Source organism: Rhincodon typus, chromosome 31, assembly GCF_021869965.1.
Source record: "Rhincodon typus isolate 14 chromosome 31, sRhiTyp1.1, whole genome shotgun sequence".
Lineage (NCBI taxonomy): Eukaryota > Metazoa > Chordata > Chondrichthyes > Orectolobiformes > Rhincodontidae > Rhincodon > Rhincodon typus.
Genome location: NC_063362.1, coordinates 28,732,064 through 28,757,063, shown reverse-complemented (window position 1 = coordinate 28,757,063; position 25,000 = coordinate 28,732,064). Strand labels below are relative to the sequence as shown.

At 39.4% G+C, this 25,000-nt stretch overlaps 1 protein-coding gene across 1 annotated transcript in view; it reads right to left on the bottom strand.

Annotated features, from left to right (window-relative positions):
• The window catches only part of mtor (mechanistic target of rapamycin kinase), a 358,206-nt gene that overhangs the window by 148,080 nt on the left and 185,126 nt on the right, over positions 1–25,000 (bottom strand). The window contains exon 29 of the mRNA XM_048614903.1: positions 23,462–23,601. Within this exon, the coding sequence (XP_048470860.1) occupies positions 23,462–23,601 (140 nt within the window). The remainder of the gene's footprint in view (positions 1–23,461; positions 23,602–25,000) is intronic.

The following is a 25,000-nucleotide window of genomic DNA, read 5'->3' as shown; positions in this document are numbered from 1 at the left end:
TCAAATAAACCTGGTGGACTACAACTTGGTGTCGTGAGACTTCCAACCTTGTCCACCCCAGTCCAACACCAGTGTCTTCACTTCATTTTCCAAATTATTATTTTATTCTCCTGCCTTGATCCAATTCCTTGACTCGGCAAAGCTGCACAAGTTTGAGCCTCTTCCCTACTGTTTAGTTTAAAATGCTCTCTGCTCCTCCAGCTTTATAGATTATTAGAACTTCTCTCGGCACAGTTCAGGTGCAGGCTGGTTCCAATGGCACAGCCCCATTTTCAACTGCACTGATGCCAGAGCTCCATGAACAGGAAGCCACTTCTCACAGCAGTCTTTGAACTATGTATTCATTTTACTAAGTAAAAACCAAAGGAACAGCAGATGCTGTAAATCAGAAACACAAACAGAAATTGCTGGAAAAGCTCAGCACATCTGGCAGCATCTGTGAAGAGAAATCAGAGTTAACGTTCTGTGTCCGACTCTAAGGAAGGGTCATGGGTAATTGGACTCCCCACACCATCACCAGAAACGTTGCATAAAATGCCGTAATCTTCAATGTTGCTTTGCAAAGGACTAATGGTCCAGTAATAAGTCAAAAGCTTCTTTCTTCAAATTTGTTCAAAGGATGTAGGACCACTGGCTGGACTAGGACTCATTGTCCATTCCCAATTGCCCCTCATTCAAAAAAGTGATAGTGAGCTGCCTCCATTAACTACTGCAGTCCCTGTGGTGTGGACTCACCTACAACGTTGTTAGGAAGAAGGTTACAGGGTTTTGACCCAGAAACACTGAAGGAACAGAGAATCACTTCTAAATGAGGATGGTGAGTGGCATGAAGGGGAACCCGCAGGTGGTGTTGATGCCACACATCTCTGCACCCCCATCCATCCAGTGCACCTTGCAGACGGTACACACTGCTAGCACTGTGCATCTTTGGTGAAGTAAGTGAATGTTGAAGGTGGTGGATAGGATACCAATCTGCTCTATCCTGAATGGTTTCAAACTTTGCGTGTTCCTGGAATGACACCCACTCAGTTAACTAAAGAGCATTCCGTAAAATTTCCAATTTGTGCATTGTAGATAGTAGACTTACAATTAATGCTATGGGTATATTGTGCTCTGCAATAAGTTAGCAAATTGCACATGCTTCCAAAGTGAGCCATTGGGCAGAATTGGAAATTACCAGGTCATTGTAAATTCAGAGCCAATGATAGCTTCATTGCAATCAAATATATAGAGTTAGATAAGTGTACTACTTAGAAGTTCCCAGTTTCATTGAGAAAGTAGTGGAAACAACATGTCAAGCCTGGGGATCAATGTGGTGAGGAGAAAGAAAAAGTATTATGACCATCCCAGATATAGTCCACTTGCAAGTCCATTTGCATGTTATCCATATCTCATCAATAGCCTCTTTCATCTCCTGTTTTTAGTACGTCTGCTGTTATCTACGCTTGTCCTTTTTTCCACTGCTTAATTCCATTATCGCTCTTTGTATCTTGTATTTCAGTACCTCAGGTTTTCATCCTTATAACTTCTATTCTTCATTGCTCATCTTCTATGGTCCATCAACTTCCTGCAATAATTTTGTCACATCAATCTGATCTTGACATCATCATGTAACAAGTCCCCGTTTTTGGCCTTGATACCTAATCCTGGGTTTACTTAGCTCTTTCCAGCTATGACTTTAACTTGTGAATATACCTTCCTAGCATTCCCATTCTGGAAAACGTCCTCTGTTTCACAACAGCTTCCTCGGAATCACATAACCATGTGAGTTTTTTGCCGTGTGCTGTTTGTAATTTTGGCTTTATTGGGAAGGAATAAAAACAAGCAAGAAATAAACAATAGGTTACGAGCAGAAATTAGTTTGAGATTGGCCAACATCAATGGTTCTCCCACAAAATGATCCTTTCCTCTCTGTCTCAAAGTACGCAACCTCGGCTCAGGGTATTTCTTATGACACAAAATTCAATATCCAGAGGTGTGTGCAGATATCACAAGCAGATTGATGATACAGCTCTTTATGGTGTTAGTCATAGATAATCCATAGCAAACAATGCTCTTTTTTAAAACTTACTCAGAGGACATGGGCGTTGTTGGCTGGCCAACATTTATTGCCCATTCCTAGCTGGCCTTGAGAAGATGGTGATGAGCTGCTTTCTTGAATTGCTGCAGTCCATATGTTGTTGGTAGACCCACAATGTCCTTCGGGAGGGAATTCCAGGATTTGACACAGCAATAGTGAAGGAACAGTGACATATTTCCAAGTCAGGATGGTGAGCGGTTTGGAGGAGAACTTGCAGGTGCTGGTGTTCCCTCGTAAAGTTAATAAAAGAGGAGAGCTTATTAAGAGCAATTCCAAAGAGTACCTTGAATGCTTCAAACTTTCTGTTTTCACTTCAGGTCCACAGCATCCACAGTAATTTGTTTTTGAGATTTGGCTGCTGCCGTTTGGGTCTGAAGCACTCAAGTTCTTCTTTGGAATTGGTTTTAATTCCCCCTATGACTGTTCCCTCTGCCCCAGTGCCATCTGTGCAACTGCCAGCATTGCCATGCTGCAGACTGAAAGACTGCATGAGTGAATTCCTGAGCTTGCCTTTAACCAGGAGTCATTCAGTCCTTGAAATAAAAACATATTAACACCCAACCCTGTTTCAAAAATAGGAAATGTTATAGAGTCAAGAGACTAAAATCCATAACTCATGACGTTTTATTTCTGTTAATCCACCACATTAACCCACCACCCTTAACTTGTATCTGTTTGTGTTTAAACTGCTGGGAAGGATAGTCAACCCTCAAACAGGATCACTTATTTGGCTTGAACGTGGAGCTTCTATTATTTGACTGTGTACCTGTTGTAAACGAATTTTCACCTTGTCTTGGTTCCTCTGAGCTTTCTGCAATGACCTAATAATTACAGCGTAATAATCCAGGTGAAGAGGGGCTCTGAAACACCATTCCACACTTTTAATGATTATTTCATAGTATTTAAGTCTGCATTCTAATTTCATAAATTTGCAGTAATTCCATCAAGATTAAGCCCTCAGCATTTGAGGTTATTTCCCTGTCAATTTAATGGAGTATGCTAGTTCACAATATATGCCATAAAAAGCTAGATAAGAATAAAGAAAAAATCACTCACATCATAAAATCTTGGTATCATCATTTCAATCAGATATAAAAGTGGAGAAACATTAGGGTCTTTCTGGAAGGTTGAAAAAGTTGGGTCAAACATCCCTCTACACCTTAACAATCTTGCATAAAACAGTGTGAGATTAGACAGAGTTAGCATGTTTTTCTGAAAGAAAACAGTTTGACAAATCTAAGAGTAATTTCACGCTGTAAATAGCACAGGAGATAAAGGGAAAACAGCTGATGTATGATCATTTTTAAGATGCCACACAAGTTTTTACACAAGATTAGACTCTGTGGGATCGGAGTAATATATATCATTGGTTGATGACTAAGTAATAGGAGGAAAATGTACAAAGGAATAAATGGGTCATTTTTGCATGCATGGAGTGTAACTAATGGACTGTTGCAAGGCACAGTGCTTGGGTCTTAGCTGTTTACTTTCTATATCAATGACTTAGGTGAAGGGAACAAGAGTGATACATTTCTACTTTTGCTGGTGATATTTGGTTAGCTGGGTAAGTGAGTTGTAAGGAGAAAATAAAGAGGTTGCAAAGAGAAATAGACCAGCTCAATGATTTGGCAATTAGTTTCTGGATGGAGTAAAGTTTTGAGAAATGTGAACTTATCCCTTTATTTAGGAGAGTGGAAAAGTGGTTTCTTTCTCAGAAAAAAGATTGCAAGACCAGAAAATGGTGGTACTTAGAAGGATTTGAGTGCCCTTGCACTTGAATCATGGAAAATAATATGCAGGGACAACAAGCAATGAGGAAAGCAAATGGCATCTTGACATTTATTGCTTTGAGGTTGCAGCATAAAAACTAGAAAAGTCTAGCTGCAATTACATAGGGTTGTGGTGAGACCACATTTGGAATACTACATATAGTTGTGGTCTCCTTGCTTAAGGGAGGAAAAACTTGACAGACAGGTGATGCAAAATTTCAATGGATTAATTCCTGGGATGAGAAAGGACAGAGAAAAAAAGAATTATAGGTTGGTAGCCTGACATTGGTAGTGGGGCAAGTCCATTAAAAAAGATTTAATAGAAGAGTGCTTGATAGGATAAGAGAGAGTCAGTACAGATTTACAAACCATGCTTGATAAATCCACTGGAATCTTTTTGAGGGTGTAACTTGGAGGGTTGATAAGGGGCAGCCAATGCATGTGATTTACTTGGACTTTCAGAAGGTTTTCGATATGGTCCCACATTACTGACTGGCATGGAAAATTAAAGCAAGGGGTTTGCTAGTGTACTTACATGGTAGAGAGGAAACAGAATAGGAATAAACAGAGCCCCACCCGCCTCCCCATGAGTGGCAGCCGACAAGTAACTAGTTGAATACCACAGGGACTGGTACTTGGGCTCCAACAGTTCACAATAAAGATTAAATGATTTAGATGAGAGAACTAAATGTTATATATCTCCAAATCTGCAGCTGACACAAAGCTGGATGGTATGGTGAAATGTTAGGAGGATTCAGAGTGGCTTGGACAAGTTGACTGAGTGGGCAAATGCATGGCAGATGAACAACAACGTAACTAAGTAAATTGAATGATATGTGGATAGCACCTGGATCTTGAGTCACAAAGCAGGTTTGATGGGGCACGTGGCCTACGCCTACTCGTTTTTCTTATTTTATTCTTGCAGCAAAGTTAAAATTGAATATGGATGACCAATTTCAAAGTAGCAAACTCATCTTAGAAATGGGACAGTCAACTCTGTTCTATCACTTTGCAAGGTTATCCAAGTCCCTCAGAGCTTAACTTCTTAGGACTTATTCCAATCATTATAAGGTAAAATCTCAGAACAAAAATTGGCCACTTTCTGATTCTATGAATGGAGAACTGAAATATAAAAAATTGGTTCTATTCAAAACAATGACATTTTTAAGTTATGGTGTGATAGCTTTATTCTGACAGCTTTGACTACCACTGAACACTACTCAGGAAAAGGAACATGATCAGTCAAAGAGTTCTAAGTTATCTGAGACTTGTTCTACAATGGGATTATTTAAAATAAATGAAAGCTAATTGTGACCATCAAAATACTGTCAATCAACAGGAGAGCAATCTGGCTTCCTAAATGGTACAATATCACTCCGTGTTAAACTGCATTCAATAATAATAATTTGGTTACATGAAACTACATCAAATAGAAATTGGTCTTTGCTTAATGGCATTTTAGTCTTGATTGAGTATAGTATCACCTAAGAAACAAATAACAAACAAGATATTTCCCTTGTAAAATATTCTCAAGCAACATACTGTCATATTAATATTTAGATCCCCACTATACTGAATTGCAATTCTTCATTAACTGGAAGCTTCCAAGCTAAATATGCATCGAATGTGGCGTTAAGTTTAAAAGAACTGCTAATTCCCACCCTCCGTATTGTATAATTTGTGCAAGCAGTAGTGCACATCAGAAGCTATTAGATTAAATTTGTTTCATTTAAAGTCCTTAGAGTTGTTTTAATTTAACCAAAATAGTGGTGTGCATGTAATATCTGTAAAGAACAAGTTGAGATTAAAATCTGATTTACAGCAAAACAGCTGCCATGAAATCAGATTATATTATGCGTTAATGTGGTTATTGGGGCAGTAGTATACATGCTATCACGATTTTATTGCATAAATAATTGAACAAACTGAACATGAGGTAACACCAAGTTGCTTAATTTTTAAACTATTTTTGTCCTTAAGGCATCAATTCTTCCTATGGTGCATTGGCTCCCTGGAATGCAAGCCCAGAAAATGCGCCTGCTGTTCAACGACAGATCTCCTTAGAGCCAACCCAGATTGTTTATTCACCATTCTCCCCAGAAGACATATTTCAGCAGGAGTCAATGAACAACAATCCAAGAATGGCTGATATTTCCACTCATCAGGTGCTCCTGCCATTACCCAACAGACCAGAGAGTGAAACAGAGATATTTTTGGTTTATAAGATCAGGGTCAATGTACATACCTCCGTGGCAGTAAGAAAGCAAAAAGCTGGAGGAATTCATTTCCTGTGTTACTATCCGCCTATCTTTGCTCATTTCTCTGTGTCTTGCTTTCCTTATCAGTTACTTTGAAAGTCTCCCATTTTCAAATTCAATGATCAACATGACTAGGAAAAAAAAGATACCTGCAGTGGTATCCCATTGCCCTCTGCATGTATGCTTAAAGGAAACAAGTGACTGAAGGTCTTCCCAAGAAATCCTCTGCCTGTAAGCAGCTGTTATCCTTCAAGGTTCTAGTTCAGCTGCCATTATAAAAGCACCGCATAAAACTAAGTAGTTGTTAACAGAATAGAACTTGCCAAAGCACTTCATGGGTGCATTATAACACCAACATGTTGCAGAACAATATAACAGGATACCAAAAGCTTGGTATTAGAGATGGGTTTTAGGGAGTGTCTTAAAGGAGAAAAACAAGGAAATAGGGAGAAAGATAGGGAAGAGTCGAGAAATGTGGTGAGGTAGAGCTGAGTATTGTGAAAACTACCACTATGCCTTCAGATAATGTCACCAAAGAATAACTTGCAGATTTGAAATAAGAAGGGTTGCAGGATAGACCCTTGAGGGACACCAGATGTAACGGTACAGCAGCAGGAAAAGAAGCCATTGCAAAGTGATTCGCTGGCTATGATTAGACAATTAGGGATGTAACTAGGTAAGCATAGTTCCAGCAGCTGGAGAACAGTGGAGGCATTTGAAGACCATAGTGTGAAATAACCCTGTTATTCTATTAAAATATCCTGGTATGTTACTTGAGGCAAAGGTAACAGTGATAGGAAAAGGATTAAATAGTGTAGATTTTTTGAGGAAAATCTGTGAAGCAGCCTATGTGTCTCAGAAATTTAGCTTGGAACTTGCCCATTAGAAACATGGGCCAGAGTCCAAGTTGGTGCTTACAGCCAGGCTTCAGAGGATATTCTAACCATTTACAAAAAGATGCATTATTAAATACCGGAAACTACATTTGTTTCCCCTCCTCCAAATAGGCTTCTGTGGGACAACATATTTGAGATGGAAACCTCTTGGGTGTTCTCTTTAATGATCTACAAATGGTTAAGATTCCGTTATACACAAGTGTACAATTTCAAACTCAATCCCATATATTGATCGCTTTAAAATGTTATCTCATCAGTTCCTACTATCTCTCATTATCATCTTTGTTGCAGGGAAAAGGATATTTTTCAGTCTTCCATGAAGCTACAGAAAGTCAAATTCTACTAATGCATCAGAGCTGCAAAGTACGAATAACTGACATTCTGCCAAGTAGAGCCAAAAGAGCAAAGTGACTAAACATCTCCATGCTAATCAGATTTATTTGCAGGCCACCTATAAGGGTCTGCCTTAAACTCTCAAGTACAAATTCTCCTTTGTATCAAGGCACAAAGAGCACTTTCTGTGCAAATAATTGCTGGAATTCCTCTGTACATCACGATCAGGGAACATAGTAGTTTAACATACTGTCCGTTCATGTGAGAGACCTAGGTTTGAATATAGATCAAAGTGATGAAATTAAGCTCTTCTTCCTCTGGGACTACATAGGTCAAATATAAAAATTAACTTTGCACAGTTTTAGTTCATTTCAGTGAGAGCAAATCCTCAGTGTTACTTGTCCGTAGCCGATGACAACTTTCAGTACCATTCAAAAATGGCAGAAAGATGGGAAATACCATCATTCAAACATGTTCAACATGCATGCAAATCACATGCATCAACCTTGGCTGAATAGCTCTCAAGCTTCTGTGCTAGAAATTTATGGGTTCGAGTAAGTCCAGAAACCTATCACAAGAATCCTAATGTCACCTCAGTACAGTACCAAGGGCCCAGTGAGATTTGCTGTCTTTGCATTAAGATGAATGACATTAGATTGAGGGCCAGTCTGCTCTCATCAGTGAATGCAAAATATCCTGTGCCACCATATTGCAAAGGAGCAGGGGCCTGGCCAATATTTATGTTTCAATCAATAACACTAACACAGATGATCTAATCATTACTACATTAATATTTGAGGGAGCTTGTTGTGTGCAAATCCGCTGCCATATTTTCTGCCTTATAATAATGTCTACACATCAAAAGTATTTCATTGGCTATAAAGTGCTTTGAGATGTCTAGCTGTCATGAAAAGTGCTGTCCTAGAAATATATGGAAGAAGTCTTCTTTCTTTCAGAGACAGTTGTTTTGTTTCTGACCATGCTATATTTTATAGAGGGATGTTGTCAATATTGGCTAAAAAAAATAGAAAATACATGATTTTCCAGCACAGACATTCCCCTCAAAAATGTAACCATGATATATATATATATATATTATATATATATAAATATATCTATGAGGAACTGGAATGTGATATTGCTCAGACATTCTGGATTAAAAGTAATTTATAATCATGTGATTTCTGAGAGTTGTGCACAATAGCAACCACTGAAAAGTTAAAAAGTCGAAGAGAACTTTGTTTATTTGACCAAAATGCCAAACAATTTTGGAAAACTAAAGCTTTTTAGAGAGATAAGATGGGGTTTATTATTTTAATTTCTTAAAAAAACAGGTGGAAGAGGCCCCATGATGAAAGTCACCAAGCAAGGCTGCAGTTGTTACGTTTCCTAGTAAACTGAGTTGGGTTAGTTAAAGAAAGACCTCCAAGCTGGAAAGGCCAGTTTTGGGCTCTTCTGATAAATAGCAGAAACCCTACAGCAGATTCAGTTGCAAAACTGTCTCTTGACTGAAATATTCTAAGAACCTAGTAAAGTCAAGTATCAGAGTTTCTAACTGACTCCCATCTGAACTGAAGTGTGATTTGAAGATTTAGTTGATTCTACACTGTTCAGCATTGCTATCTCAACAACAGGAAGTTGACTGGACTTTTTACTCCTTTGAATTTGGATTCTTGGCCCCACCGGGGTGTTTTGCCGTGAATCCTTTTTTAAAAGAAATTCCCATTGCACCTCTGCAGAGTTGTGCTGTTCTGTCGTGACATGTATGTAAGTGTGTTTGGGTTAAAGGGAATATGGTTTAATTTTGAGTAGTAGCTTAGTTGTTAACCAGTATTCCTACTTGCTGAAGAATTTTTTTAAAAGTTATTTCTGAGTTATTGAAGAAACCCAGTGAAAGTTGCTTTGTTTTAAATAATACGGAAAAAAATATAAACAAACTAACCAGCTCGGTGTTAAAATAAAACATTCACAATTTTGGAACGGCTCATGGCGTAGAGAGAATTGATAACCACCACACTTCCCTGTGAGTTATAAAACCCTTACAAACAATGAATTAAAATGCTTGAGAAGTCTTTAAAAGATAGCATTTTAAAGCTGACTCAAGATTACCCTCCCCTTCAACCATTATGGAGATACAGGGGGTCTCCGCTTTACGAACGTCCGACTTACAACGCTCGTATTTACAAACATGATCCCACACAGGTGTGTAATTTTAAATATCCGACATACAAACATTCCCTGTACTTATGAACAGCTACTTTATACTGTCCTGCACTGTGTTTCAAATTGTATACAAATCAACTTGCCAGCAGACTCAGGAACAGAACCTGTTCGTGGCCCAAGGACTGCCTTTATTTTTAATCAACTTGTTCAGACATGTTAATGGCACACCTCTGGTGTAGGTAGGACTTGAACCCAGCCTTCTGACCCAGAGACAAGGACTACCACCATGTCAAAAGGCTCCAAAAGCCTTGTGGAAATTTATTTTGATATGGGTATACTTGGTTTACCTTAAATCAACGTCATCTCCATGCTATTCCTCTACAACTCCTACAATTTTCAATAGGTACACGGAATACCCTTATTGAAACTTCCCCCTCCATTTTAACTTGATTTATGTCCCCATTAGTTTGATGACCCAGGGAACAATCTAATTCTAGGCCTATAGCATTTTCACAATTAAGGCATAAGAAGATCCTTTGAGCAAAAAGACTGATATTGTTCTTAAATATTCGCAACTTGTTCTACCTCTCAGGCCCATGCCTTTACAGCAAAGACTAAAATTGAACCACTTCATGAGTCAGAATCCACTGGAGTCTGTGTTAAGAAAATTGCTAGCTTTCACTATTATAACCAAGTACTTAAACAGTGTTCCAGATCATGGCAAGTCAGAATCTCATACTTGCACACAGCTTTTCTGTTGGCATCTAGAAACATAAATGAATTCCTTTAGTTTAGCTCCACAGATAGAGAAAAATAGAAGGTAAAAAGTTCTAAATTGCATCATTACAAAAAGTATCAATTGCACTACAATGTACTTTACTATTTGAAGTTAGATAAAGTTTCATCACTTCAATGTTCACCTAAAATGTGGAAAATGTTTGACAAGCAATGCACAAGATTAAATAATAATCATATGCAAACTGTTTGGCATTTTATACCATTTTATTAATCTAATAAAAGTTATTGCACATTAACAGTACAGTTTCATAACATCTTTGTCTTTGTTTGTTTGATCAAACATCTTTGTTTGATGCTTCATTGGAGGCGCACTGATGATGTTACCTAGCAGAGTGATGAAACGTCTGCAAACCAACCTACCAGCTCGGCGAGTAAATCAACAACCTCATCCTTTGTATTTATCAATAAGTCAAAAAAGCTTAGCACAAATATTTGAAGTAACTTGGTAGGTATTGACACAGCATAGAAATACAAGAGATTAAGAGATGCAAGAGACAGAAACAGTGATTACTATACTCATCTTAACTACTTTGAAGTCGGTCTACAGAAATTGTAATTGGAAGGGCACAAATAGTTTATTCTAAACTATCGAGAAACTAATAAAGTCCCAAAAATCATTATGCACCAAGCTGAAGAAAAGGAATGGCTAAAAGAGAAAATGGTGATTAGGTGACACCTTTACTTATAGAAGATCATATATTATTGGAGGAAGGGACTGTAGGGAGGTAAGGAGTACCGCAGTTTTCAGCAACTGGGAAGGAATGAGTTGGAATAACTGCAAGTGCATAAGTCATGATTTCAAGTCAGCAACTACACATGAATAATAGAAAGTGAATCAAGGACATATAAAGCAGCATTCTTATAACTTGGAAAAGAAAATAAATTATAACCAAGCTATATTAGAAAAACAGACTGTTCAGCTGTCATATTTGAAAATGTAAATACTTTAAAAATGTTCAGTCAATTGTTAGATTGTTGGTTATGTCAAAGATAAAAATGAAGGAAGAATAGTTTAAGAAAACTGACATTTCAAAAATTAAAAATATGCAAGCTATTAAATGTTCTAGCAACGATTCACATCAGCACAGAAAGAGGTGTTTTTTTAAAAACTATTTACTTTGGAGAAAGATTGATGTGAACAAAGTGGATCACTTTGCATTCGAACTACACAAATACATTTATAGCTCATATAAAGTCCTGCCTTAAAAAGTAATACTGTATAGGATTCTACTACACTGAATAAATTCAATGTTAATCCAGATAATCTAACTCAGAATTCTGGATCTAATTGACCTCACAACCTTTGTCCTGCTGAAAAAACAGAAACATCTTACGCTCGGCGCAACCATGACTTGTGCTTCAAGAGTTAATAACTGCCTCTTGGATCACAGCCAGTCCAAATAAGACCTTTCTGAACTCAAGTCATTGAAGTCCTAAAAGGGTCAGCCCTTAAGATTTCAAATCAAGGACAGCTGCAATTCCAGGGAATTTTGATCAATGACACTATTATGCAACCTTTGAAGAGCCTAATGCAAAAAATATGAGCTCTATAAGCGCCTGCATAAACAGACAAGACACTAGGTTATACAAAAGAGCCAGTCCATCGCAACGCTGTGAAATCACCCATGCATTCAGTTTAGAATATCTGACATGTCACCACATATTTGGTCCCTAGTGTACTTGTATCTCAACAGCTTTACAAACTAGCACATAAATGAGTGTCAGATGTATTACAAAATGCAGCCTTCTTAAAACATGTGAGCAAGTATCACTTCACTTAAGCTCCCACTCCCGTAGCAGCTTAGACCTGTGAACAAGCCAGATATTGCCATGAAAGCTTGGTCATGAGGCATTATTACATCTGAAGGAAAGGTGACAGTGGTTCATCTTAGGTTTCCTAAATAATGATGTAATGTTAAAGTGCTACATAAAATACCCGCTCCCAGGTTGTCTATAACAAGCATTTCGAAAAACACTTGAAACAGCAGAGCTTACACAAGGTTATTGACCAAATGCTGGGAAATGGGATTAGAGTAGATCGTCATTGGCAAAGATGACTCTCTTCCACTCTCAGGGTGAGTCCGTAGGTGGCTGTACAGACCGATGCAGTTACCGCAGGCTCTGTTACATTTGGTGTGGTAGCGCACTCCTGTTGATTGCAAATCTCGAGGTGCTCAATGTCTTCCGGATTCTCCTCCTCCGCTGTGGATGGTCTTGGGCCAGGGATTCCCAGGCACCTGTGGGAATGCTGCACTTTGCCACTGAGACCTTGAGGGTATCTCTGAAGCACTTCCTCTGTCCACCTGGGGCTTGATTGCTGTTTCGAAGCTGGGAGTAGAGCACCTGCTTGGGGAGTCTCGTGTCAGACATGCGGACAATGCATCGAGCTCAATGTAGCCGATCAAGAGTGGTCTGTGCCTCGATGTTGGCCTGGTCAAGGATGCTGGTGTTGGTGCTTCTTTCTTCCCAGTGGATTTGCAGATCTTGCGCAGGCAGCTTTGGTGGTACTGCTCCAATGCCTTGAGGTGTCTGTTGTAGACAGTCCAGTAGAGTAAACAGGTGCTCAATGACTGGCGCAAGACCTTGATTAGTATTGTGCAGTGTTGGTCTCCTTACCTAAGCAGAAGTGCAGCAGAGTTTTACCAGTCAGTTTCCCGGGGTGGCAGGTTTGTCACAAGAGGAGCAGTTTCATCAGTTTGGCTAGTATTGACTAGAGTTTAGAAGAATGAGAGGGAATCTGATTGAAACATATTAAATTCTGACAGGGCTGGACAGACTGGATGTTGTTTGCCCTGGTTGGGCTATCCTAAGCAAAGGATAGTGGTCTCAAGATATGTAGTAGGCCAGTTTGGATTGAGATGAGGAAGCATTTTGTCACTCAGAGGTTGGTGAACCTATGACATTCTCAACCACACAAAGCTGTGAAGACAAACTAACCAAATATATTTAAGAAATAAATAGATTTCTAGAGGCTAAAGGTTTCAATGGTTGTGAGGAAAAGCAGTTGAGCCATAATCATGTTGAATGGCAGAGTGGGCTCAATTGGCCAAGTGGTCTACTCCTGAAATGCTATGAATGACTACTAGTTGATATCTTTTTGTGTTGCTGTTTAGAATCATAAAATAATCATAGCACAGGAGCAGGCCATTCAGGGCTAGATGTCTCCAGCTTTGCACCAACATGTAGATGGTAGAATTTGACTTACTCATTTTGCTGTTGGAATAGGAAGAGGAGAGCTTTTTGGCAGCTTTCTTCATGACTGAACAGTCCTCTTCAGGATCCACTCAGCTCACCAGTTAGAAAAGGTGCCCTAAAAATAGTCTTCTCAGTCACCAGCCTGGTTAAAGAAACACATCCAGCAGGCTCATCCACCTAAAGTCTGAAAACCAAAGCCAAACTCAACCTCAGAACCTGGAATGTACAAACCCTCATGGACAATGAGCCAAACAATCATCCAGAATGAGGAATTACCCTTGTTGCTCATGGACTCAGGCACTTCAATACTGATACTGCCGCCCTGCAGGAGCCTTGAAGAGCAGGTGAAAGGCAGCTGATGGAAGAAGGCATTGTTTACAAGGCAACAAGGACAGTGGTGATTACACCTTCTTCTGGAGAAGAAAACCCGAGGGTCAATCCAGGATGCATGGAATTCGATTCACCATCAAGAACAAACTCGTCAACCAACTCTCGGAGCTTCCTGTTTGCATCAACAATTGCCTTATGACTCTCCATCTACAATTTGCCACGAATTAGCAGGCAACGGTTGTGAGTGCCTATGCTGCAACCCTTGATTCCACACAAGTCCAAAGAAGGCTTCCAGTCCACCCTGGATGTCATACTCACCCACAACCCTAAGGAAGATAAAATTATCCTCCTTCGAGGCTTCAACACCAGGGTTGGAAAGGAGCCACCAGAGGGGAAGCAGTCAGGAATTAAAATGCCAATGGGATATTCCTGCTTACCAAGTGTGCAGAACACTAGCTGATCATCAACAACACCCTGTTCCACCAAAAAGACAAGTTCAAGACTTCTTGGAGGCATCCACGATCAAAGCACTGAGAACATCCTTATGGTCTCGGGATCAATCGACCATTTCGCCATTTGATCCTGAGACCATAAGGATGTTCTCATTATTAGTGCAGACGACTTATGGACAGACTACCAAATCATCCAGTCAATATCCATCAAATGCCACCAGAAGCAGCTGAAGACAAAGAAACAGTTCAGAAAGAAGCTTAACCATCAGCAATTTCAAGAGCTAATTTCCAACAATATCTTTAGCAAAATTTCCAAAAAATTCATTTTAAAGGAGTGGAGGAAATCTGGAAAGAGCTAATGACAGCCACTATTTCATACTGTGAAGAAACCATGGCTACAAGATAAAGAAACACCATGAACGGTTGAACAACAATGACCACATCATCCAAGATCTTATCAACAAGAAAGGTCACCATGCCTGGCAGAGCAACATCACCAGCAAGGCAAAGAGAAGAACTCATCAAACAGCAAAGGTGGAATTACAAACGAAAACTTGGGAAATCAAGAACTAAAAGTGGACTGAAAAAACTAAGGAACTGCAATTCCTGACCAACAAGCATTAGACATGAGGTTTCTTCAGTGCCATTAATACAATATATGGACCCAACACCCTTGGCTTGAAACGAGCGTGCAGTAATGAAGGCATCCTTTCGAGAGACAGAGAAAACATCAACCTCTGGTTGAGAGGACACTTCAAAGATCCCCTAAACAGCATTACAACTGCCGAGGAAAAATTTGAAGAAATCTCCAACTACCGTGGCAGAAGTTTCAGCCTCCATTAGATGATGAATGGAGGAGCTGCAGGAGTAAATGGGATTCCAGCAGAGATGATCAAACTGAGAACAGCAAAGCTTACCTATAACTTCCATCAACTGCTCCTGAAAATCTGAGACAAAAAAGAATTCTCTGCTGATCTGAGAGAGGCTGCCATCACTACCATATTCAAAAAAGGAGACAAAGTAGACTGTGAGATCTACCAAGGAATCTCCCTACTTTCCAGTGCCAGGAAGATCATCACCTGAAACCTCGCTAGGTGCCTTCCTTCTGGCTCAAAAAAAAAAGCCATTGTGGCTTTCAAACAGTGGAACCAGGGACATGATTTTCACTGCTCTGCAAATTCAAGAGAAATTCCAGGAACAACACCAACCACTCTACATGGCCTTCAATCGATTTGACTAAGGCTTTTGACTCAATCAGGAAGTGCAATGGAAGATCCTATCAAAGGCCACCTGTCCAGTGAAATTCATCAACCTTCTGTCTCCTCCACAACAAGATGTCAAGAACAGTCCATACCAATGGCAGAATGCTTCAAGGTCAAGGCAGGGGTTAAGCAGAGATGTGTCATCATCTCCACACTTTTCTCCATCTTGTCAAGAACAAGCTTCCCAATGGTGTGGGCATTATTCTCGCCCTCCCGTGGATACTTTTCAACCTCAATGGGTTGAAATCCAAGAAGTAAACAACATTGACCTCACAATAAAGGATATTCTATTCTATGTGGAACTTCAGTGTTCGAATGACAATATCGTCTCTGCTCTCTCAGAAGAGAACCTTGAAGCCCCACTCAATGCCTTCATGGAAGTATACTGAGGAATTGGTCTGAGCCTCAAGACTCAAATCCTCTACCAAATCATCCCAGGTCAAGTTCCAATTCATCTCTTTTAAGATCAGAGAAATTCCCCCCAGATATAGAACATTTCCCCTACCTGGGAAGCTACCTCTCATCTAACGCCAATATCAATGCAAAGATTTAACATTGCACCTGATCTCTGAGCACCACCGTCGATGCCTAAGGATGAGAATTTTTGACATTCATGCTGGTACCAAGATCATTGTGTATCAGGTCATTGTCCTTCTGACTCTGCTATATGACTCCAAAACTTGAACTACATATAGATGCCACCTCAGACCCTGGAGAACCACCATCAGGGAGGACAGGTGTACTAACATCAGCAGCTAACAGCATCAGCATTAAGGCCATGATCAGTTGAAACCAACTCCACTAGGCTGGCCATACGCTTAGGATGCCTGAGTTCTGACTACTAAAGCAAATTTTCTTCACCCAGTTCAAGAAAGGCACTTGGACAAGAGGACAATGGAAGCATACAAACACTCCCTGAAGAAATGCAACATAGCTGTCAATGCATGGGAAATCCTCATTCGGAAGAGACTGACTTGATGGCAACTCGCGTATGAAGGGACACAATTTTGTGAAAACACATGGTGGCAAGAAGTAGTACAGATCACGAACCAGAGAAAGGAACGGCAATAATCTCAAGGTCAAGGAGCAATTTCACCATCTGGAAACATCTACCAAATGTGTGGTCGGTCATTCAGCTCTAGGATAAGGCTCATCAGCCACACAAGGACCCTGAGAACACATGACCAGTGACCTGGGATCAAATGCCACCATGGTGGATAGTGACAATAAAATCTGGGACAGGAGCTGGTCTAATGGTAACCATGTAGCCACTATCAATTGTCATGAAAAACCCACCTGGTTCACTCATGTCCTTTAGAGGAAATTTGCCATCCTTACCAGTCTGACCTACTTGAAATAAGACATCTTTGCTCATGTACTCAAACACTCTTGCAATGAAGTTCTACTGCTTTCTGTTTGCTAACCAATTCTCAATCCATGCCAGTATATTACCATTCTCATGTACATTGAGTTGCACATGAACGATTACCTTCCAAATGATCCGTAACACTAACCTCTCAATTGAGATTTTATCAAAGATTTCTGAAAATTCAAATACACCTTATCCAACAGTTCTTCCTCATCTATTCTAGGGGTTACATCCTCTAACTGAAGTAGGTTTGAAAACATAACTTCTGTTTCAAATGATTCTATACAATTCTGTTAGAGATCTCCTTCTGTTCCATAACAATTCTGTGATTCTGTGACCACTAAGAATCATGAGGGAAGCAAATAGTAGAAGATTTTAAGAGACTCAACATGTAAAGCTAGTGAATTCAGCTGAGGAAATTTAATCGGATAACCTAGAACAGTAATTTTTTAAAAATTCTTTAAAATAGTTTGTTTTAATAAACTAAAACGGGCCAGAAAATGAATTCTAAAATGGTAGACCATGGAATTTTGTGTGCTTATTCAGCAAGATTTCAAAACTACAATGAGGGGTAACATAAGGGGCCATTTGGAAGAATATGGTTATTTCCAGGCTAATATTGACTCAAAAGTTGAAGGTCGTATTTGAACAATTTTCTTGGTCCATCAGAGCAAGTTACTAATATGGTGGTTAAAGATTGAGGCAGGGGTGTTGCCTAACTGAACTTCAGTAAGGTATTTGACACAAACTGATAAAAGAGATTGATTCACAAAGCACATGCTCAATGGACAGATGGCAAAGTATTAATCTGGTTTGATGTTTTGATTACTGAGGATACAGAGAAAAGTGATTTGTATCAAGAATGAAAACTGTGTTCTCAACAAGTTTCATAAGATCAGTATTTGGAGTGCTGTTACTGATCATTTTTATAAATGGTGTAAAGAGCAAAATATTGTCCAAGTTGTTACAAGTTTTCAATGATTCTAATTATACCATTCCCAATGGATCTGGATGGACTAGGAGATGGGCAGAGAAACAACAGATACAATTTTACATTTATAAGCATTAAGCTACAGAATTAAAGTAAGAATTTAGATTATTGTTTATATCCAATACGTATATGTAGTACATATTACCTGATTCTCTAAAAAGAGATTGCTTGCATATATTGTCTACATGAAGAGCTCAATGCAACAATAACCACTTTACTTAAAGATAATAAATTATAGCAAGTCAATGTTAAGAAAAATTTCCACAGTTGTGTTAGTGGCTATATCTTGAATGTACACTAGTATAAAACACAATTAAACTGAATCAAAGCACAATCTAACCAAGACCAAAGGTCATCTCTGAACAGACCTATGTTTGTTAGCCAGTAGGGACCTAGAGGCCTGCTTGGACTAGTGTGGAAGAGGAAAACTACTTTCTAGTCTAAGAAGAGGTTCTTGTCTTAACCAAGATGTACTTTAATCTACGTAAAATTTATACTGATGTGATAGACTTTGGTCTGTCTTATTCCTTTGAGATCATAAACTGTTCTGCCACCAAGTCTGTATGACATCATCATGGTGGGCAGTGCTTAAGACACCGTTCAACATGAATTCTTTCAGATCACCATTACACATCATTTTCATCTTATCTAACTCCTCACAAACTTGTTTCCCATTATTAATATTTATGTTTCTATACATAATTAATTTTACCACTGCAGCATTCCCAAAGTTTGAAAACTTATTTAAACAGGAGAATCTTTTATCTTTTGGATTTCCTACACAGATAACGTCTTTCTTGATGAAACAGGAAATTGCTTCATTGCAGTTTCTTGAGGACCTTTAAATCAAATGGGGTTTCTCCATGGAGGACTGTTGTCCAGTGGAAACAAGCAGATTTTTCTGGATCTTGTCATGAATCTTTTCCCTGTTGTGGAGCAAGAACCAATTCAGCTCTCTTTGTGCTAATGTCACTTTTGTGTGCCTTTTCAAATCTTGCATGGTTTGACGACTCTGTAATTGTTTCTCTCCACGCTCATTTTAAATTGAAGGTGTATGTCTCTCAAAACTCTTTCTAAAATGAAGATCAGCCTCTCTCCATATCTTTTTTTAAATGAAGGTTAACCTGTCTTTGCACTCTTTTTAAAGTAGAGTGGTGGGTGTGTGGAATGCGCTGCCTGCTGTGATAGTGGAGTCAGATACTTTAGAGACTTTTAAGCGGCTCTTAGATAGGGACATGGAAGATAGTAAAATGTAGGGAATGCAGGGTAGATTGATCTTAGTAAGATAATAGGTTGGCACAACATCGTGGGCCAAAGCGCCTGTACTGTGCTGTACTGTTCTATGTTCTAAATGTCTACCTCTCTAGATGCTCTATTTAAAATGAAAGTCTGTCTGTTTGCACTCTTTTTAAAATGAAGGTCTGTCTCTCTTAGTACACTTTTTAAAATGGAGATCAGCCTCTTGTCAGGCTCTTTGTAAAATTAAGGTCTGTTCCTCTCCTCACTCTTTGGAAAATTAAGGTCTGCTTCTCTCTGCACTTGTTTTAAAATGAAAGTACACTTCTCTAGGTGCTCTTGTTAAAATGAAGGTCTGTCTCTCTTCATGCTCTTTCTAAAATTTAATGTGTTTTAATTAGGTCTCATTCTTCTAAACTCAATGAGTACAAGCCCAACTTACTCAGCTTCTTCCACCACAGACCCAATATGAGTGCAAACTGGGGTTAAACAGAGCTGTATCATCCCACCAACGCTCTTCTCCATCTTCTTTGCCACAACTCACCATTCCATCTCCATGAAGCTCTCTGAGCTAACCTACAGCGCAAGTAGGAAACTGTTCAACATTTGATGCTTCTAGGCCAGAGTCAAGACCACCCAATGTCTGTCACCGAGCTGCAGGTGACACCTGTGTGCCTGCACACCCAGAGGCCAAGCTACAAACCATCACTGACGCTAAGGCACCGAGGTGAGAGAGAGAGAATTGGCCTCAGACTAAACATCTGGAAAACAAAGGATCCCTGGCAGCCCAATGCTGCCACACAATGCAGCGTGCCCCCCACAACCATCAAAATCCTTAATAAGCCCCTGGACAACGTGGATCATTCCCCATATCTTGGGAACCTCCTCTCAGTGCAAGCAGAAATTTGGGATGAAATCTAACATCAACTCAGCAATGCAACAGAGGGATGCCTAAAGAATCAGAGATCTCAAACCCAGCATCAAACTCATGGTCTACAGAGCAGCCATGGTCCCCACACTCCTGCATGCATCAAAGACATGGACCATATACAGCAGACACCTCAAATCCTTGGAAAGTTATTGCCAGAGGTGCTTTTGCAAAATCCTGCAAATCCACTGGCAGGGGAAGTATATTAACATGAACATCCTCTCCCAGGGCAACATCCCCAGTGTTGAGGCACCAGTCACACACAACCAACTGCAATGGGCAGGCTACATTATCCACACGCCCGACACAAAACTCTCTAAACAAGTGCACAACTCCAAGGTCCACAACAGTAAGTGGTCACTAGCAGGGCAGTGGAAATGCTACAAGGACACCCTGAAAGCCTCCTTAAACAAACACAAAACCTCACCAATATGTGGGAACTGTGTGCCCTAGAAAGCATAAACTGGAGAAGAAGCATCCACAAAATTGCCAACCACTTCAAGTGTGGCACATGGAGGCCAAGCACAAGTAGCAGAAAGAGCGCGCAGAACCCAGCGCATCCCACCCACCCACCTATGGCTGAGTCTGAGACTCCAGGATAGGACTATTCAATTACCCAACATCCATCCCCTCTGAGTGGAAGCAAGTCATCCTCGACCCTGAAGGTCTGCTGAAGAAGTTGTCATCTTTGGAATGCAGCTGGAGTATTTTTAAAACCAAATGGCATGACTCTACATTGGTACAACAAAACTGGTGCAAACAGTGACATCTCTTAAGCTTTAGATATTAATGCAACTTGCAGTATTCCCTTCAATAGATCAGTCTTGGAAAGGAACGAAACACTGCTAACCCTATCAATACAATCTTCTGACAGAGCAATGGCTGATATGGATGTATTCTCGTTACAGTATCTAATCTAATCAACCATTCGGCTTAGGAACTAACACCACTGGCACATCCCAACTGCTTTGGCTAAATTCAATTAGGTTCCAAAAAGAAAAATGTGTGGTCCCTTACAGGAGTAAGGGATAACTGAATGTAACAAATAAGATTCCAAGGGATTTGATAGGGATCTTGTACAAGAATCTAGAACTGGAGGGGTCACCATTTAATATAAAGGCTCACCATTTAAGACAAAAATCAAATGACTTTTTTCTCTCAAATGGCCATCCGTTTTTGAAACTGATCCTCAAAAGGAGCGGAAGCAGAGTCTTTGGATATTTTAAGACAAAAGTGGATAGATTCTTGGAAAGCGAGGGGTGAAAGGTAATCAGGGTGGGCAGGAATGTGGGGTTGCAGTTTCAATCAGATCAGTGACGATCTTGTTAAATGGCCTACTCCTGCTTTTAAGCCTTTTGCTTATTGGACATACCCTTCACCTGCAAGGGTGGATGAACTGCTCAAAATAGACATGCAGTTGCACATGTACTCCAAACATAGTCTTGGCTAACAGCAGAGTATTCAAACTCAATGCTAGCTAGTGCCTTTCCTTTCACACCCATCAAATTTCAGTATGTGCTACTATCCCAAGAGCCACATTGTCTGGCCAAACTAAAGACATGACACTTTCCTTGGTCAGGACATCTTTTCCAGGTTTTCAACAAAGGATTTGGAAAAAGAAAAGTTAACTTACATCCAGTTTAGATGTTTATAGATTATCCTTGATGATGTTGCCTCAGAGACTGGAAATAATAAAGAATTTAATAGTTTGTCCCTGTAACTAATAAACACATCATCCTGATTACTTTGTAAAGTCATTGATAGTTCATTATCTAACAAGTACTCAGTAATAAAGTAGAACATCAGGCATTGCATTGTATTCTAATTTGCATGATACACAAGGTAAAGATGGCCAAGGAAAGATAGGTATGACAAAAATCAAATTACAGACTTGGTGCTTTAAGTGAAGCAAGACAGGACGTCATTCATGCTAAACAGCAGAGGCAGCATGGAGACAGACAGTGCTAGGTGATTTCACAATTAACAGATCAGATCTAAACTCTGTAGTCCCACCACATCTGGTCGTGAATGGTGGACAATTAAAAACTAACAGGTGGAGGCTCCACAAATATTGCCATTCTCAATAATGGGGAAGCCCGATTGTAAAGGCAATTGACCCTGACAACATTCTGCCAATAATACTTAAAACCTAGGGTCCAGAACTAGCTGCATCCATACAGCTATAACTGGGGCCTATCCGTCAACGTGAAAAATTATCAAGGTATGTTCTATCCACAAAACACAGGCCAAATCCAGCCTGGGCAATTACTACCCCACCTACTCTAGATGATCAGCAAAATGATAAAAGGTGTCATCAACAGTATGATCAAGTTACACTTGCACAGGAATGACCTGCTCACTGCTGTTTAGTTAGGGTTCTTCCATGGTCACGGCTCCTGACCTCATTACAGCCTTGGTACAAACAGAGAAAAGAACTGAACTCCAGAGATGAGGTGGGAGAGCCTACCCTTGACATCAAGGGTGCACTTGACCAAGTATAGCATCGATGAGCCTAACAAAACTGCAGTCAGTGGAAATAGGGGGAAATCTCTCCACTAGTTGCAGTCATACTTAGCACAAAGGAATATGGTTGTGGTTAGTGGAGTTAATCATCTCAGTCCCAAGACATCAGTGCAGGAGTTCTTCAGTGCAGTATCCTAGGCTCAAGCATCATCAGTTCCTTCACCAATGATCTTCCCCCTATCATGCGGTTAGACTTATGGATGCTTGCTGATGATTTCACAATGTTTTACACCATTTACCACATATCAAATACTGAAGCAGTCTATAGTCACATTCAGCAAGACCTGGACATCATTCAGAATTCGACTGATAGTGACAAGTAACTCTTGTAAAACGTTCAGAGAAAGTAAACCAACGGTCTTCAGCTTAAGTTTCGTTAGAATTTTGTCTGTTGCATATTAATATGATTATTTTACATATGGTAACGTGAGAAATACCAGGCTCTAATCTCGTGTACATTAATGAAAGACTACTCTCTACATATGCTTCTCTCTATCAATCTATTACGCATCTCTTCCAATTATCTCATTTCACTTCAATCTTTTGGAAAGAAGAAAGGTTACTTTAATGGTTTCAAAATTAACTAAAACTATGAAAATGGAGATTCTCTGATGGGACAAGTTCAAATACAAGGTGGCAGAAGTTAAACATTATCAAGTTAAGGCTTACAAGAGAAGTCAGGTGGAACTTATTTCAAAATCAACTGTTTTACAAAACAAATTAGCAAGAAAAGGCACTTAATTAGGCAGTATATTTATATAAACAAAAAATAGTGGAATGATTCAGAAAACAAGCGGCATTGCTATTAGTGAAAAAGGGATCAGAGTTTCGGATGTATTGAGCTTCTTGGTCTTAAGAATTCTTACAGTGAAACTCACCATTCACCAAGTGCTTCTAAACAGCGCATTCTTCCAAGGACAAGCTCTGGATCATCCTTGTTCATATCCATCTTCTTGTCATATGCAACCAAAGCATCTTCCCATTCATGAAGCTTCTCATACCATGTCGCTTGGATCTCCTATAAAATGTGTCACAAAATTTACAGGGTAAGAAAGACTGTAGCATGTAGTACATACTTGCAGTTATTTATCCTTGAAAACATTTGTCTGTCAGTGCTTTCATACTGTTCATCATAACTTTGGCATTCCCTTAGAAGGGGCAAATAATACAATGGGACACAGAGTACAAGCACCATTTAGGACAGATTTGATTGTTACAGGGATTTTAATGATTGGAAAATCACAGGCTTAATTCAAATATCAGATGTGTGCATATATTAAGGATTATATCATTGTATATTGTTGCATATTGCTAACAGATCACTAACTCAAGACAACCAAGCAAATTTGAAATAATTAAGCCTCTAATCCTCAAATACACATGAAAAGTATTCATTTGCAAATCCAGGATAAAAAAGTTAAATTGGGACGTTTGCAAAAATATTTTAAAAGCTGAATTTTCACTTTCTCCAAGGCTATCACTGTATTTGCTGCATACAGTTTTGACAGATATTTAAAACTGAACTTATAAAGGTATATGGACATAGGACAGTTAACATTTTATTTTTAAGTCGAACAACAGCCATTAATCTTGCATTGTCTACCATATTTCCATCATGTTCCGTTTACAGGCAATCTAAACAGGTCTCCCTGCTTCCAGCACATGCAGATGAAATAATAATGTATTAGAACTCACATTTCATAAACTGCAAACTATAAAAAACATTTGAATAAAACAAAATACTGTGGATGCTGGAGATCTGAAAGAAAAACAAAAATTGCTAGTGAAACTCAGCAGATCCTGGCAGCATTCAAGGGGAGAAAGCAGAGTTGATGTTTCAAATATGGTGACTCTTCATCAGATTCATCAGTTCTGATGAGGAGTCCCCAGACTCGAAACATTAACTCTGCTTTCACCCCACAGATGCTGCCAGACCTGAGTTTTGCCAGCAATTTCTGTTTTAATATAAGAACATTTGAACATTTTTATACAGCATCCTGATTATTTTTGTATTTCAGCTGAACGTGTTCCAACTGACAGCACATGGATTTGTATATAATGTCTTTCCACATACCAGGGCTAATTATGTCATGTGTTATCAAATCCAATGATTGCACACATATGAAGTCTGACTCACCAATTTTCTTTTGGATTCAAAAGGGGATATTTAATCAGTCAAGGCATTCCAATAGGCACAACATAACCATTTGCCAACTTAAAAGTGACTATACTACAAATGTGATTCTTTAGCTGTCAAGTGCTTTGGGATATTTTAAGCACGTAATAAGTGCTATAAACATGCAGTATTTTTTCCTCAACGGTCTTCACTGAATATTGTGCAACTGTATGAACTGAGGTGTTCTCAGAGTGAATTGCACAGGCTCAACAAATATAAATCTTGCCAAATAAAAGTGATT